At 46.9% G+C, this 15805-nt stretch overlaps 1 protein-coding gene across 1 annotated transcript in view; it reads left to right on the plus strand.

The window, feature by feature from the left end:
* The first annotated feature begins 3215 nt into the window (after window positions 1-3215).
* Window positions 3216-15805, plus strand: part of GSG1 (germ cell associated 1) — a 15979-nt gene continuing 3389 nt past the window's right edge. The window contains 5 exon segments of the mRNA XM_007454636.1: window positions 3216-3263; window positions 12861-13179; window positions 14115-14183; window positions 14475-14522; window positions 15340-15492. Of these exon segments, the coding sequence (XP_007454698.1) occupies window positions 3216-3263; window positions 12861-13179; window positions 14115-14183; window positions 14475-14522; window positions 15340-15492 (637 nt within the window).

Raw genomic sequence — 15805 nt, forward strand, 5'->3', positions numbered from 1 at the left:
AAACAATAAGATATATGTATGTTTCATTTCCGTTCCCCTTTTACACGAAAGATGGCATACTATATATCCTCTTCTGTACTTTCCATTTTTTCAGTTAGTATTTCCTGGAAATCATTTGATACTAGTTCAGAGAAAACTCCCTTATTTTGTTTTTTGGGTTTTCTTCATACAGCTGCACAGTACTCCACTGCATGTATATACCATATTTTATTCAACCCATCTCCTATGCTTGGAGATATAGGTAGTTTCCAATATTTTACAATTACAAAAAATGTTGCAGTGAATAACCTTGTGCATATATATTTTCATACTGTTGGAGGTGCACCTTCAGGGTAAATTCCTAGAAGTTGGATTTCTGTGGTCAAGGGATAAAGCACATGCAATTTTGCTAAATACTGCCAAATTCAGGGGGTGGCACCATTTTGGATTACTGCCAGCCACGAATGAGAGGACCTGTTTCCTCACAGCCTCATCAACAGAGTATATTGTCAAGCTTTATAGTTTTGCCAATCTGACAGATAAGAAATGATTTCTTTATAGTTTTAATTTGCATGGCTCTTAAATGAAGTTGAACATCTTTTCATGTTTAGGACCATTTATATTTCTCTTTTTGTGAACCACCTATTTCTGAATTTTGTGCTTTTCTATAGGAATTTTGGCCCCTTTCCCCCCTTAATTTTTAAAATTACTCTCTATATTAGGGATATTAGTCTTTTTTTTTTTTTTTTTTTTTTGCGGTACGCGGGCTTCTCACTGTTGTGGCCTCTCCCGTTGCGGAGCACAGGCTCCGGACGCGCAGGCTCAGCGGCCATGGCTCACGGGCCCAGCCGCTCCGCGGCATGTGGGATCTTCCCGGACCGGGGCACGAACCCGTGTCCCCTGCATCAGCAGGCGGACTCGCAACCACTGCGCCACCAGGGAAGCCCCCGCTATTAGTCTTTTATCTGTCATACGTATTACAAATATTTTCTCCCAGTTTGTTTCGTTTGTTTGGTTTTTTAGTCTAGTCAAACTTATCAATCTTTTCTTATCTAGTGTCTGGATTTTTAGATCATTAGGAAGGCTTTATTTACACCCAAGTTGTATAGGAATTTACCCATGCTTTCTTCTGGCACTTGTATACTTTCATTTTTGCATTCAGATCTCTAGTTCATTTAGAGTTTGTTCTTATAGAGGGTACAAAAATGAATCCAATTTATACTTTTCTAAATGGCTATCAGTTTGTGCCAACACCATTTGTTAAAAGATCATCTTTGCCCCAGTGATAATAGACATCACCCTTGTCAGATACTGGATGTCTACTTGTAGCTGTGTTTATTTCTGGACTTTCTCTTCTATTCCACTGCTCTGTTTGTCTAGCCATGCACCGGTAAATACCATATTGTTTTAGTTACAGAGGCTTAGCATATGCTTTAATATGTCAGGGCTAATGCCCCCTCAGAGCTCCTTCTTTCCAGTGTTTTCCTAGCTAGTCTTGGGCATTTGTTTTTTCACAGGAACTTTAATATCAATCTGTCTCTTTTTAAATGCTCATTGGTATTTGTATTAGGGTTCCATTACATTTATAGATTAACTTAGGGAGAACTGACATCTTAATCAAACTGAGACGTTCTGAGAACGAGGCATGTTATTCCTTTTGTGCAAGTTATTGGTACTTTGAGATCTGATGTTCTCTCTCGGACATTTACTTAGGTATCTTAGCTCATTAAATCAAATAATATTTATTGAGCAGCTATTACGCCCTTAACGCTATATTAAGCACAATAAAAGTAAAGAAGTAGGTCTGTCCTCCAGCAGTTTAGAATCTCACGAGAGAGACAGGCTAACACACCTAAAGCATAGCAAGCAGCGCAAGAGCCCACGGAAAGAAGCTCCCCACAGTGTGCAGCTTGACCATCCATGCTATGCAAGCTCAAAGGAAAGGGAGAGAAATGAGGGCTAGAATAACAAGGCAAGAATTTTGGCTGAATTGAGGCTGGAATTGTGTGCCCTGAAGGTCATGTAGGATTTACATGGGGTGACAAGGAAGAAAAAGGAGTCCCAGTGAGGGGCACCCAAGTAAAAGCTCAGAGGTGGACTGAGCATGACACTTCACAGGGCAGAAAGTCCCCAGCCAGACCCTTGGCTGGAAAACTCTCTTCAAGCCTCAGAGTTACGTCTCAGTGTTAACAGCCCCCAAATCCTCATTATGTACTTATTAAAATAATATTAGTGAACATCTACTAGTTTCCAGATACTAGTCCTTTAGAGTGCTAATTTCTGTACATCACTATCTTTTCTGGGAATGGTCTAGAGCTGAGCTGTCCAGTAGCCCAGTTTAGCCACATGCAGATATGCAGTCCTCAAAGCCCTCGGCAGAGTGCAACTGAGGCACTGGATTTCTAATTTTATTTCATTTTAATTTAAATTTTAGAAATGGAAGCAGGATTGCCCTGGCGGTCCAGTGGTTAAGACTCCGAGCTTCCAGTGCAGGGGCGATGGGTTCAGTCCTTGGTCGGGGAACTAAATCTTGCATGCCACAAGGTACGGCGAAAAATAGTAAATAAATAAATAAAAATGGAAACAGTGTAAATTATTTTTCCATTGAACCCAACTTTATCGTTTGGGGGAGGACTGCATTTGACTTTGACGACAGCACTGCATAAGATATCATTGTTGTATTGCAGGGTGTGTGTCCATTTTACTTTTTTTAATGTGGCTACTAGAAAATTTTTAGTCATGTCATATCTCATTTCTCTTTGTCAGCACTGGTCTAGGGTCTTACAACCCCATGTGGTCTGGTCACTTTCACGTGGGAGCTATCCCCAACCTTCAGAATCTGATCGTTTACTAAGATGCCCAGGTGATTCTTATGCATAGTAATCAAAGCACTGATCCAGATGACAGAGAAGACACCCAGGCCTCTGATAGGTACCCCCGGAGTGGCCCCAGTCCTTCTGAGAGTGGGGGGATGAGGCAGAGGGAGCAGCAGGGAGATCCCTGCTGCCACTGTGATGTCACAGAGGCAACCTCCTGTGTCAGCCAGCCCCACTTACATGGGTGTCCTGGCCGCAGGATATCCTCTTCATCATCTCCAGCCCACCTCACACCACCTGACCCCTCTGCTGGCAAGAGGGGCCTTGATTCATCTTCAACTCCATACTCATCCCACGCAACCGATTAAGACAGAGCAGAAGAAACACTGAAACCCCTTTGCCTCAGAACTTCAAAAGTGAATGAGCAATTCCTCTCAGCTGACTCAAAATGTTTGTCTCACCCAGAAGGTAGGTACCTTGAATTCAGGACTATCTCATAATACGGTACTCTTAATGTTGGACTGGTAATAGGTGTTATACAAATTCATCAATTTATTTCACACGCTCAAGGTAAGGAGCTTGAGAACACACGGTAGGATTATCCGAAATGCAGTAAAAATTTGTTACTCAAGCCCAGTTTTTATTGATAAACCTGGTGATGTCCCTACCTTGGCCTCTTGTTTTCTCATCATCTTCCATTAAAACTTCCATTTCTTCCTCCTTCGATTCTTATCATACTTTCCCTCTCTGCTCCCAGGGCAGCTTAGTGTCTTCCAGCTCTTCTTTTTTCCTCTCCATCTGTATGATTCCTGTTACAAAATCTGGTCCCCCGTAGAAGGCCCAACGACCATGGCAGCGATAAAGATGTGTATCACTCTAGTGAACAGAAAGAGATGATGAGGCAGCCCTATAGTCCCACTGAAAGCCAGCTCTGATTGGAAATCTGCTGGAACTGAGGAGGACAGCATGACCTTAGGTTCCTTCTGGTCTCAAAGAATCTGCAGAGATGCTTCCAGACCCAGAAAGACACTCACAGCCAGCAAAGATGTCTTGGCTTGTTTAGGGTAGAACCCACATCTGGAAGGGACTTGCCTCCCATTTTGAGAAAGTTGGGAACTACCAAATTGCAGCTCTCAGGGTTACTAAAAAAAAAAAAGGCAATGTTCATTCTCCTATATCTTGCCTTTCTCCGGAAAGAAAAATGAAGCTTACAATTAGCCAGAGAAATAAAACACACAGAGCAATGTGGTGTGCTGTTCATGGTCTGGAATTTAGGCATCTCAGAAGAAAGGATAGGACTGGTTCTAGGAAAGAGACCCTTCTGGGGCCGCTGAGAAGAGCTCGTGGTGGGCTCAGCCCGTTTGCCTGATTCAGAAGCTCCCTAAGTGAATAGATCACAAACAAGAGAACCCTCAGAAGTGGATAGGCATAGGACAGGAAAGCCAGCCACAGTGAAAAAACATTTTGTTGGTTTATGAGGAGAGATACAGAGGAAATATGGGAGAGTGTTTATCGGTATAAATCCGTGAAGTTTAAAGTACGCAATCCATCGCCTCATTCTGTGTGCGTTCTCATAACTGAGCCTCAATCTGGGCGATGGTTAAAGTGACTGGGCCTCGCCTTTCCTGCGGGGCGGCCAGGCCAGGGCTCAGGACGCTTCCAATATTTACCGGCGGTGTGGCCTTGAGCGAGTCAGACTCTGGGAATCTGACTCGCGTCTAGAACGGAGCAGCCGCCTCTCCTTCGGGCTGGTTGTGAGGATTAAACGTCCGTGGAGGGACTGGTAAGCCGTCCAGGACACGGACGGGGTCCTTCCTCTTTCTTTCCACGTTCACTCCACCGCTTTTGATCTTCACAGCAGAACCGTGAAGGTCAAACTCTTTCTAATTCGCCTCTGAGAGAACAGTCGCTCGGGGAGATTATAGAACTTGGCCAAAATCTTTAGCCCCGTCCTGGGGTCGTGGGTGGAGCAGTGACTAGAACTCTGATCTGCTGAGGTTCGTAGCCCCGAAGTTCAGCCTCTTGGACCCACGAAGTGAGGCAAAGGCACGGCCTTCCTGCAGAACTGGAGCCGGGAGAGTAAGTTCAGGGGAAGGGCAGGGGGCGGGGAAAGCCTTGACTCGGGATTCCACGGCACCCGGCTCCTCCCGACCCTCGGCCCACCAGCCTGTGTTCGGAATTCAGGGGATGGGCAGGGTCTCCGCACTCCCTCCGCCCGCCCCGCCTGGGAGGGCCCCCAGTTCGCCGCTCCCGTCCCCGCAGGAAGATGGAAAGCCCGAAGGGCCCTGGCGGGGCGCCCCACCCGCTCGGGACCTTCCGGGGCTCGGCCACTGGGCGGAGCCTAGCCAAACAATTCAAAGCACGCGCCTGCGCGTCGCCATGGCAACGCGCGCCCGCTGCTAGGCGACCGGGAGGCGTAGTAAACCTCGGGCTGGGGTGTTACTCCGGGAGAGAGGGGGCTGCGGGGTGGCGGCGGGGACTCGCCTACGCTCGGGCCTCGCGGCTGCCGGGGGAAAAAGGAGAGGGCAGGAGAGAAAGAGACGAGGGCGGCGCACGCGGGATGGAAACGGGGCAGCCCAGTGCTGCCCGCCCGGGGCCGCGCCCTAAGCACCCCTCGAGAGGCCTCTCGCGTTAGCCCCCCGCCCCACCCGTCGGTCCCCGAGACCCACCCCCCCACCACCACCCCCCTCCCCCCCGCCCCAAGCAGGCCACGAGGGCTCTGTCACCCCAGCGTGAGCGATTGCCCCACAGGATGTGCAGATGGGCTGCCCCCCTGATTCACTCCAGCTGCTTGTGGCATGGAAAAACGGCGGCTTCCTCTCCTGGAAATGACTGCATTAGCAAAAGCCCTCAAACAATTCCATTAAAAAGCGGAAAGGGAAAAGACACAGAGAGGAGAGGCCCCCAGATGCTTTTCTTTGGGCCTTCCCACTGCACATAAGTAGATGTTCCCAAAACTCCGGGACCCATGTTAGGAAGACAGGAGTCGTTTTTTATTCTGTGAGCCCCTAGGGTCATGTGGACAAAAAGCATGGTTACATGAGAATTAACGTGACGCTAGGAAATCCCAGAGCTCAGTGTCCTAGAGTGGTGTTAGTATTTTGGGTACTCGGCATGGGCATTTTAGTGGCATTAGTCTTCCCTTTAGGGCTGGGAGGCAGCTATCAAAAATGTCCTGTGTGAACCTTCTTTATCTTCATTAATAAATGAGTCACATGTCAGGCATTGAAGTAAAAATTGTAATTTAGAGCTTCGAAAGCTCGGACGGTTCAAGATATGTCAGCCAAAAGGGCTCCAACCAGTGGGGAATCACCGAGCTTGGGAAAGGACATAACATTTCCAATCTGTCACTGGCTTGTGAGCAATCTGATGGTACCCTGGTGTCTGTGAACTGAAGATAATACTGGTTCATGAGATCATTGCTGTTTTCTGGGCTTGGCTGGTCAAACAGCAGGAATGTTTCCACAGGTGGGAGGAAATGTATTGGCAGAGGGTCTGTGTGATGAAACTCTGGGTGCATCTGTGTAGAAAGGCATAGGGTGTTTCTGTGGACCTGTGGACACTGCTCTTCTGTATGTGAAGCAGGAGGATTCGTGTTTCCTCTACAATAGAAGGCTGTTTGTCCACTTTTCTTATCTTATCTTCACCCATAGTCTTCCTAATTGTATTCTAATTGTATTCATGAGCCTGGTTTCCATTTCACACTTCATTCATTCATTCCATTCATTTGTGGCTGTTAGGGCTAGGCTCTGAGGATCAACAATGAATAAAGCATAGTTGCTACTGTATCTAGAAACTTAGCCAAGTGGGCAGAACAGCCAAGTAAACCATATGATGAGTTACATGAGACAAGCACACAGTAGAACACGCGCAGGAACAGAGAATAGGGTGGTGTAGATCAGAGCCAGTGACAACCGAGAAACATTTACTTACTCTCCATTCCAGCCTTTTGTCTGTCTACTGAGTAACAGAAAGGAGTTAGTTAACAGGACCTGGGTCAGAAATCTGACACCTGGGAGGACAGAGATACTACTATCTGTCCCAAACAAACCTCTCTTGGGACAAAATGCCAGAATGGATATATAAAAAAAAAAAATTTTTTTTTAAATGGGGATCCTGTAGCCCCAGGCTGGGACCTCAGGGAAGTGGTATGCTATACAATCTTCCACTGCTCAGCATCTCAGCATTCTTACGCATTGTTTTAATCACTTCTAATCTTCAGCGTAGTCACAAAGCAAACTGATTCCTGTTTACAAAGTAAATTCTCTTCATTCATACCTAGTAAATGTGGTTTTCCACAGTGCAGGGCGTGGTAACTTAAGACCTTAGCAAGACTAGGTTAGTCCCAGCCCTTGGCTTTGTGATGTCATAAAGGTTCAGTTGCACATACATCCCTGTGAGGTCAATCCTGAGATGGTAAAAGTCCAGCACACAGAAGTTCAATATTGTTTTTTGTTTGTTTGTTTGCGGTACGCGGGCCTCTCACTGCTGTGGCCTCTCCCGTTGCGGAGCACAGGCTCCGGACGCGCAGGCTCAGCGGCCATGGCTCACGGGCCCAGCCGCTCCGCGGCATGTGGGATCTTCCCGGACCGGGGCACGAACCCGTGTCCCGTGCATCAGCAGGCGGACTCTCAACCACTGAGCCACCAGGGAAGCCCTTCAGTATTGTTTTGAGATGTGGAATCTTCTCGTCTGTCTTGAATCATGAGCTTCTGAGCCTAACCAAATTATATTTATGTGGTATTGACTAGTGATTACTTTTTCTGTCCTAAGAGAAGAAAGAGAAGAAAAAAAATATATTAACATGCCCAAATTACAATGAAAGGAAGTGAGTAGGATGCTGGGCTCTGATTTTTGTGGCCAGGCAGAGAAACTCATGTTTTGTCAAAAAGAGGAAATTAGACCTTGTGGCCCAGGGTCCTTGGGGAGGGGAGGGGGGTGGTCTCAGCACTGAGCACAGCTAGGAGGCAGCCAGCCAAGCGCACACACTAAATGCACAGCCTCCTAAGGGGTAGATTCAGGCTTTGGGAAGGGCTAAAATAATATAATTCGAGAGGCCCTCTTTAAGAAAAAGAACACAAAATGACAAGTACAAATTAGCTAACAGCTAATTATTTCATCAGCTACACTCTCGAAACCCACCTCTAGACCTCCTCATGTGACCCACCTGAGACTCGGCCACTACCATCCCCTTTTCCCTGGAGAAGGCACACTTCGGGCTATTAAGACACAGAGGGCACGGTTTATGAGCAGAGGCAATAAAAACCCAAAGACAGAGCTCTGTGCCAAACGGTGACTCAAGCGGGATATGAGAAGTGTCTCCAAGTATTTGAGGGGTGGAAGCAGAGCGGAGGGAAGAGAATTGCTCACTGTTCTGGGGTGGAAAGGGAACGAGGATACGATTAACTAGAGAAAAATGTGCGCAAAACTCATCAGGAAACATTGGCTAACTGTGTTTGCTGTTACTGCGGAGCTGTATTTCCCATGGGAAGTATATGAGGACCTATTGAGTTACTGAAAACTAAAACTGGCCACCAGAAAAATGTGCCACGGCACACAGTCTTACAAGATGTCCTCAAGGGAGCAGCTGGATGGCCCCAGAGTTCGTTCTCAGCCCTGAATTCCAGAAGGCTGACGCACGGCTTCTATAGATTCGTGTGTGGGGAGGAGGCCAAGGGAAGAACAAAGAGCAAGAGCCCCAGCCTGCCCAGCGGGCAGCCACCTCCACCCAGCTTTGCCAACTGGCGGGGGAAGCTTGTGTCCGAAGAGGGAGACTATGGGGAGACAGCGCCACCCAGCGTTGAGATGAAAACTGCAGCCTAGAGACCAACAGCCAATTCAGGGGTAAAAAGTGACCACAAGCATCCCTGCTCCCTTCTCCCAAAGGAGAGGGAGTTCTGTCACCGTGCAGAAAGGGCCATTTGGGTGATACAGACATCACGCCTGGACAGAAGCACATGTGTAAAACGTGCTGTTAAGAGTAGAGAACATACCCGGTGACAGACTCATTTGGCTGGAGTGTGGACCAATTCAAATGCTCCGAGGGAAGCCTGCCTTTGATTCCCTAAACCAACTGCACAAACATAGGATGGGAAGACCATGACTTGGTTGGTGGCAAATCTGGACGAGGTGGCAGAAGGGCAGGGCAGGGTAGAGAGGCTTTCATTAAATGTCAACCCAAAGTGAATCAAAGAGGTGTGATTTTATGGTACATCAATCCCCTGGCTATATAGTTTTCAGTCTGTTCAGCTTTTTACTTGTTTTTTGGTCAGAGGGGCGGCTCCCAAGGTCCTCGCATGCAGAACCGGAAACCAGAAGTCCAGCCCTGGTTGGGTACCAAAATCTTTCTAAAATTACAGCTTCCTGGGCCTCACCCCAGAACCACGACGACAGCTCAGGATGGAGCCCAGGAATCTGCATATCTTCCAAAGTTGCAAAGATGTTCTGATGCTCAGTCAGAATTGAGACCTACTGCTCTTAAACAAGCAGCAGCCTTTGAGGACTTTACAGTCAAGGCAAACAATCAGAATGGAATCTAGAAAGCGTCATGGGAGGGGTAGAGTGTGACAAGGACAAAGAAAAGGGAACTGTTCTTAGGAAGCAACATTTTCAAAGAATGAGCGACTTTTATTAATCTTGATGAGAAGCAGATCACCAGGTAAAAGAGAAGACATTCCAAGAAGAAAGAGTATCTTCGTTTTTCTTTTTTTTAAGTTTTAGAAATCATTTTTTAAAAGATAAAAAATTTCATCCCTTTGCCCAAAGATTGGGAGAGAAATGGTAGATAGCTATAGCATTGCTGACCCTGGGATTTATTCATCTCCAACCCTCCTCCAACTGCATCCTCACCCCCAACCCTACTTAACACTCTGACGGTCTCAGGATGTTGGAATAATCCTTACCAATATCGCTAACTGGATGGTGGAGACCACCCACGACACCAAAAAGCCTTTTCATACCCATGGCTCCATGAGGCCCAGACACTGCAGGTCATAGAGCTTATTAAAGGCATGGAAAACCCAACACAAGGGAATGGGAGCTTTTGTAGTAATGGTGACTCTGGAATATTTTGTCTGCCATAAAATCAAGACCAGCCCATTCACACTAGTTACCTAGGGAATGGCAGTGAGATGGAAACTCAGTGATCAGGTACTCTTTAAAGAAATTTCCCTCTGCACATGCAGAGGTCCAGGTCCTTGCTTCTTATGCTGAATCCCAGATCCCCACTGGCAAGCTCTCCTGTGTAATCTCCCAGAACAGCTGGGTCATGATTGCATTGGCAATTATTAAATGCCCAAGTTCCCCACAAGGCAGCATTTAATCATGAGGTACTCCAAAAAATATGAGATAGAGGGGAGGGGTGTGGGAGGGGGAGGGAGGAGGGTGGAAAGGGAGTTTTCCTTCTTTCAACACTAAACCAAAGGGATTTGGAGCACGGATGGCACCTGCAGTCCTTCTGGACAAGCCACAAGATGCTGACCATGGCCAAGGTAAACAGCTTCCCTCTCTTATTACTCAGAACGTAGATTCCATAGCTGTTTTGCACCTGATTCTTTTAAGAGATGTGCCAGTCTCATCAATTTGCTCTCCGTACTAGCCTATGTTAAATCTGAGGGTTTTCTGTTAACCTATGTCAATGGAAGAATTACTGACATTTTCACATCTATGTACTTCCTAGTAGATCTGAGCAGGGAAGCCACACTCTGTCCCTTTTCTAGAGACTAAAGAGTCCCCTTGGCTTGGGGCTTATCAGTACATATGCAAAGACAGAACTTGTCTTCTAGCTGCTACCTCTTCATGATCCCCTTAAGGAAACCGTTGCCAGATTAGATTGTTCTTCCAATTCAAAAAGTATCTGGATCCTAGTGAGAAAAGGCATATTTTGGGGGGAGGAATAAAATATGTGATGAAGGGCATGGCACTGTGGGTGTTGAAGATAATTCTTGAAAATCCTTTTAAATGGATTCTCATTCGATGATCAAGATAATTCTTAAATGAGGCTCCTTGAGTCTGTCCTTGGTGGACACTCCTGGAAACAACCTCTTTGGGCTTCATTCTAAGCTCTTTTTCATTCTCTGTTTCCCAATTCCTTAATTTGGTTGTCAGCTTAGTGCTGCTACAAAGTGGTTGTACTGTGGCGAGGGGTTCATTATTCTTATATATGATCTGAAATGGATTGAGGGTAGAATTAAAATCTGATGTGATGTGATAGTAGATAAATCTCCAAAAGCCATAAGTGATTGAAAATAAAGTCGTCAAAAATGCAGAACTGCATAAATCCTTATTTCTACCTTAATGCAGGATGATTGATGAAGATGTCTTACCTTGAAGTCTATTTCCTAGTCAAGCAATGGATATAAAAATAGAAAGAATAACTAACTCATAGTAACAGAACAATGACAAAAACCAATAGGATTTTCATAACTAAAAACAAGAATAAAACATTCTTTTGCAGGAAGACGGGGGCCTCATAATGACTCCCATATCTGGCAATATAAGATCATCCCCCTTCCAGATGCCATGGCTTTTGAGTCCTCAGCAGGGTCACCCAGAAAATTCTTGATGGAGTTAATTTGTTGAGTGCTTAAAAAAAATCATATTAGCAAATTGCTTTTCAGAAGCTGTTTCATCATACGTTTTGCTTACTGGCTTTTTATATACATGAGAATCTGGTATATTTCTTATTGCCATTAAAGAAAAAAAGAAAACCTGCCCTTTGTGGTATGCACTGTTTTAGTGCCTGGAAATTCTGAAGAACAAACTGTTATGTTTCTAAGAGAGAGTTCCCTGTTTAATGTAGAAAATGTTAAGCTGGGGATGATGAGAGGAGATGGGCCTGTCTCATTTAGCTACGGTTTTATTTACATCTCTTAAGCTAAGCAGATTTGGGTCTGATTAATTCTGGTATGAGCGATCACCTAGAAAGCTCAAGATGGTTCACTTTAAGAAGGTGTCTGTCAGCAGCTAAGTACTGGTTTCTTCTCCGTTTGGTATGTAACAGTACAAACTGCTTTGTAATGCAAAGGTCTCAAAATCTGAGACCTGTCAGATTTCTTTATTTTTCTAAATCAGCTTAAATCTGGCTCCAAGCCACCACTCCCCAACATTGAAATATCTAATAGTGGACTTTTTCAGCTCACCCTTCTCTTCTCTTAGGCTAAAAATGACGAGGTCAGGGCCTCCAGCCAGAGCTACCCGGGCCACAGTCATTCTGCAGCCACGCACTAGGTTACCCCCCCCCACCCCCGGGGAGTCAGGCACTGCGGCTGCATCAGGCTGTGGGGCCGCTCCTGCACGTTCCTTGTCCCCACCCACCAAGGGCACCCTCCCGTGTCTCCAAGGTCACAGCACTCGGCGTCCAGCCTCCATGGGTACCATGCAGCCACCCGGCATTTGAGATTCTGCCATCTCAGGGGCAGTGGATGGAAGCTTGACCCATATTGCCACCTCTCTGAGAACCCATAGCTTCATCTCCTCTCCAAGGGTTGCAGCATCCCCACATCCCAGTTGGTCCACTGCCCTCTTATCCTCAAGGGCCCAGTGCCTCTATCTGCTCCCCCAGGGAGGATCCACTTTAACATTCGTTGACAGGATATATGCCCCTTTACTCCTCTCAGAGGAATCTAATGCAGGGAGGAAAACATCCAAAACTTACGCTGTCACAATAACAAATACCTCCACAAGTCAGTGCTGCTACCTTTCAAGGAAGACAAAGCCAAAAATTACCAGCAGGAGCATTTGAAGAGCTCCCAGTTCTTTTTCTCAACCAGATATATACTAGCTCAGCGGCTTAGTCTCATTATTATCCGATGCTTATTCAGATTATCCCCAATAAGCGTTTTAATATAATAAGGTCCGGCTTAAATAGACATCATCACTACGGTGCCTACTCTGGGCCACTCCTGGAGCCTGAGCTTATTCACGGCTACTTGGAGAAAACTCCCAGTGGCTCGTTGTGCCCGTCTTGTTGGAGGAAAGTGGCTCGAGCTTAGGAAGCTGCAGGGTAGGGCACCGATCTCCGAGGAGGCTCTGAAATCAGGCTCCGCTCTTGTGTTTGTGTTACAGATGGAGCTCCCAAAGGCCTTTTCTGACCAATGGACATGCCTATCTGCCTTCCTCAACATGCTATCACTCAGCCTTTCCACAGCATCCCTGCTCAGCAACTACTGGTTTGTGGGCATACAGAAGGTGCCCAAGCCCCTGTGCGGGAAAGGTCTGCCAGCCAAGTGCTTTGATGTGCCGGTGCCCTTGGATGGGAGCAGCACAAATGTATCATCTCTGGAGGTGGTGCAATACAGCTGGGAGACTGGGGATGACCGCTGCACCTTTCATGCCTTCCGGAGTGGCATGTGGCTCTCCTATGAGGAAATCGTGGAAGACCCAGGTGGCCCCTCACCCCACCCACCTGATATCTTTTCCCCACCAGGGATCTCATGCAGGCAAAGAATCAGTGGGATTCTTTGTACAGCCCTCACTCACCCCTGCCGGGCCCCACCTCCGCCTCGGGGTGTCCCCACTCTGCATTGTGTCCCTTCCCCATCAGACTCCCTCGTAATAAGGTCCAAAGTCCATCCATCTGGCGTTTCACCTCCAGTCTCGCTGGTTTCAAACAGCATTACCCTTAAAGGGTTTCATGCAGTCTTTTTTTTTTTAAATTGGGGTAGAGTGGTTTTACAATGTTGTGTTAGTTTCTACCGTACAGCAAAGTGAAGCAGAGTCCCCTGTGCTCATGCAGACTTTTAACATTATGAGAATTTCCATCCCAGCGAGCTAGAGTTGCCTAGACAAAACGAGGAGAATATCATAGAAAGAGCCGGGGCTCTGCCCAGCTGTGACCTTATAGGAAGAACTTCATTCCTATAGGCCTTGATTTTCTCATTTGTGAGATGCAGGGATCAGAGTAGATCGCCTTTAAATAAGACCCCAAAAGGGTGTTCTCATTCTAAGTGTTACTGCTACAATTGAAAAGGTAGGGGAACTGAAGCCCAGAGAAGATAACTAGATTGTGGAAGTTGGACCCAGACAGACCCTCCCATGTCTCACACCGCTGGGTCTCACACTCGCAAAGCAGGCGCTGTGCCAGCCCGTTAGGTAAGGGTCGTCCTCGGGTGGGGAGCAGTGGGGTTGAGGACATCCCCTCCTCCCTGCTCAAAGCATGCAAAGATACCCCTGGTCGTGAAGTTTTTCTAAAGCCCAGAACTGTGTACAATTTGCAATCTGCTGCTTCTCCCAATTTAGGCTAAGGGGAAGAGGAGATGGGACAGGATTATAATTCGTGTGTATTTACATTTATACTTGAGTTATTATTGTGCCACTTAGCACTGCTCCAACTCCAGTTCCGGAAACAGTTTAGAACCCTGCAGCCCAGTGGTACAGCAGGAGCAAAAGGTGCTGGTGAACCAATGCTGGGGACATTCCCCGGGGTGACTCAGGGAAGTGTACTCTTCATTATCAGGACTTGAGAGAGAAGTTAATCTTGGATGACTCTGGCCTATTTTGTTCATCCATCCATGCATCCTTCCCTGCTTCCAAAGAGACATTTATTGCCTGCCTACCACCTGCGGGGCAGGCCTGTGTAGGACCAAATGGAGCAGTACCTGGGATGGGACTGGGGAAAAGTCTGCATCCCTCGTCCAAGGCAGCACCTCATCACCTTGTCTGGTACCTTGTCTGTTTCAGGGGAGAGGTGCCGAAGTTTCCTTGAACTCACACCACCGACCGAGAGAGGTGAGAAAGGATTACTGGGATTTGCCACTTTGCAAGACCCATGTAACCCCTCTCTCCGATTTGGAGGGAAGCGGTTGGTGGAGAAGGCTTTCGTCCCCCACCTTCCCTTGGGGCTTGGGGCAAGTATGTGGCTTTGATAACAAATTTAGTTGCCATTGAGTTGGGCCTCTGAGTATCTAAACTGTACTGTGATCTCTTGCTTTTCTCTTCTGAGCCCCACAGGGTAACACAAACTCCTGCTAGGCTGACCCTCATTCCTATGCAGGAACGCAAAAAAGGAACAGCAGGGACAAATAAAGTCCACAAATAGAAATCCACCAACAGCTCTAACCTACTCCAGTTGCCAAGTAACCATGTAGAAAGCTTGGGTTTTTCCTCCCCCACCCCCACCGCCCCCGATAATTTTATCGTGACATAGAAAGAAGGGAGTCAAAGAGGGCAAGGCGGGGGTAGGGATGGGGGGAGGAAGAAGAGAAACAAAATGGATTGCTCCAAGATTAAACTTTAAAACAAAGGAGAAACAAAAATGATAAATAGCAAAGTCATATCCCTGCAAGATTCGGTGACACTTGAATGATTTCTTCTCAAACCTCCCTAAGAGTATTTACAGTCAATCAAGTGTACTTGGCTATGGACTGGGTACTGAGCAGAGCGAGAACAAAGAGCCCCAGGCTAAGGACTGTCCCAGCTGCTTTCACCTCTGTCTCCTCCTCTGGTGCTGTGAGGCTCTCCACTTCTCATGGGCAGCATTTGTTCACCACCGGTTCAGTTAGTTAACTGTCAGGGTGAGGGTTCTCTTCCCTCTGGTTTCTGACAGAGATCCTACGGTTATCACTGGGAGTCCGATTCGCCTACATCAGACTTGAACTCATCAGCTTCCTCCTCCTACTGATGGACTTGCTATTCACGGGGAACCCCGGCTGTGGCCTCAAGCTGAGCACCTTCGCCGCCATCTTCTCCGTCTTGTCAGGTGAGCATTTCCAGATCTGGAGAGGACGGTGGGTGTTCTCTGCTGCTGCCTTTGAAGCACTAGCCGGAGGGCTGGAGTCTCTGTCCCAAGGGAAGCAGGAGCCCCAAGGCAGTCTAAAGAATGGAGCCAGGAGATAACCGCACAGGCGTCTTTAACTTTAAATTGAAATAACCCGCGAAATGTTATATTAGATCATTATGTCCTTTGCTAAATGATTTCTCTCTAGGTTCTTTTGATTTGCAAGTTTTCTCATTATGTACAATACAGTTTGGTTTACTTTTTTTTTTTTTTTTTTTTTTTTTTTTTGTGGCAC

This window comes from Lipotes vexillifer, unplaced genomic scaffold (assembly GCF_000442215.2).
Source record: "Lipotes vexillifer unplaced genomic scaffold, Lipotes_vexillifer_v1.1 scaffold911, whole genome shotgun sequence".
In the NCBI taxonomy this organism is placed as follows: domain Eukaryota; kingdom Metazoa; phylum Chordata; class Mammalia; order Artiodactyla; family Lipotidae; genus Lipotes; species Lipotes vexillifer.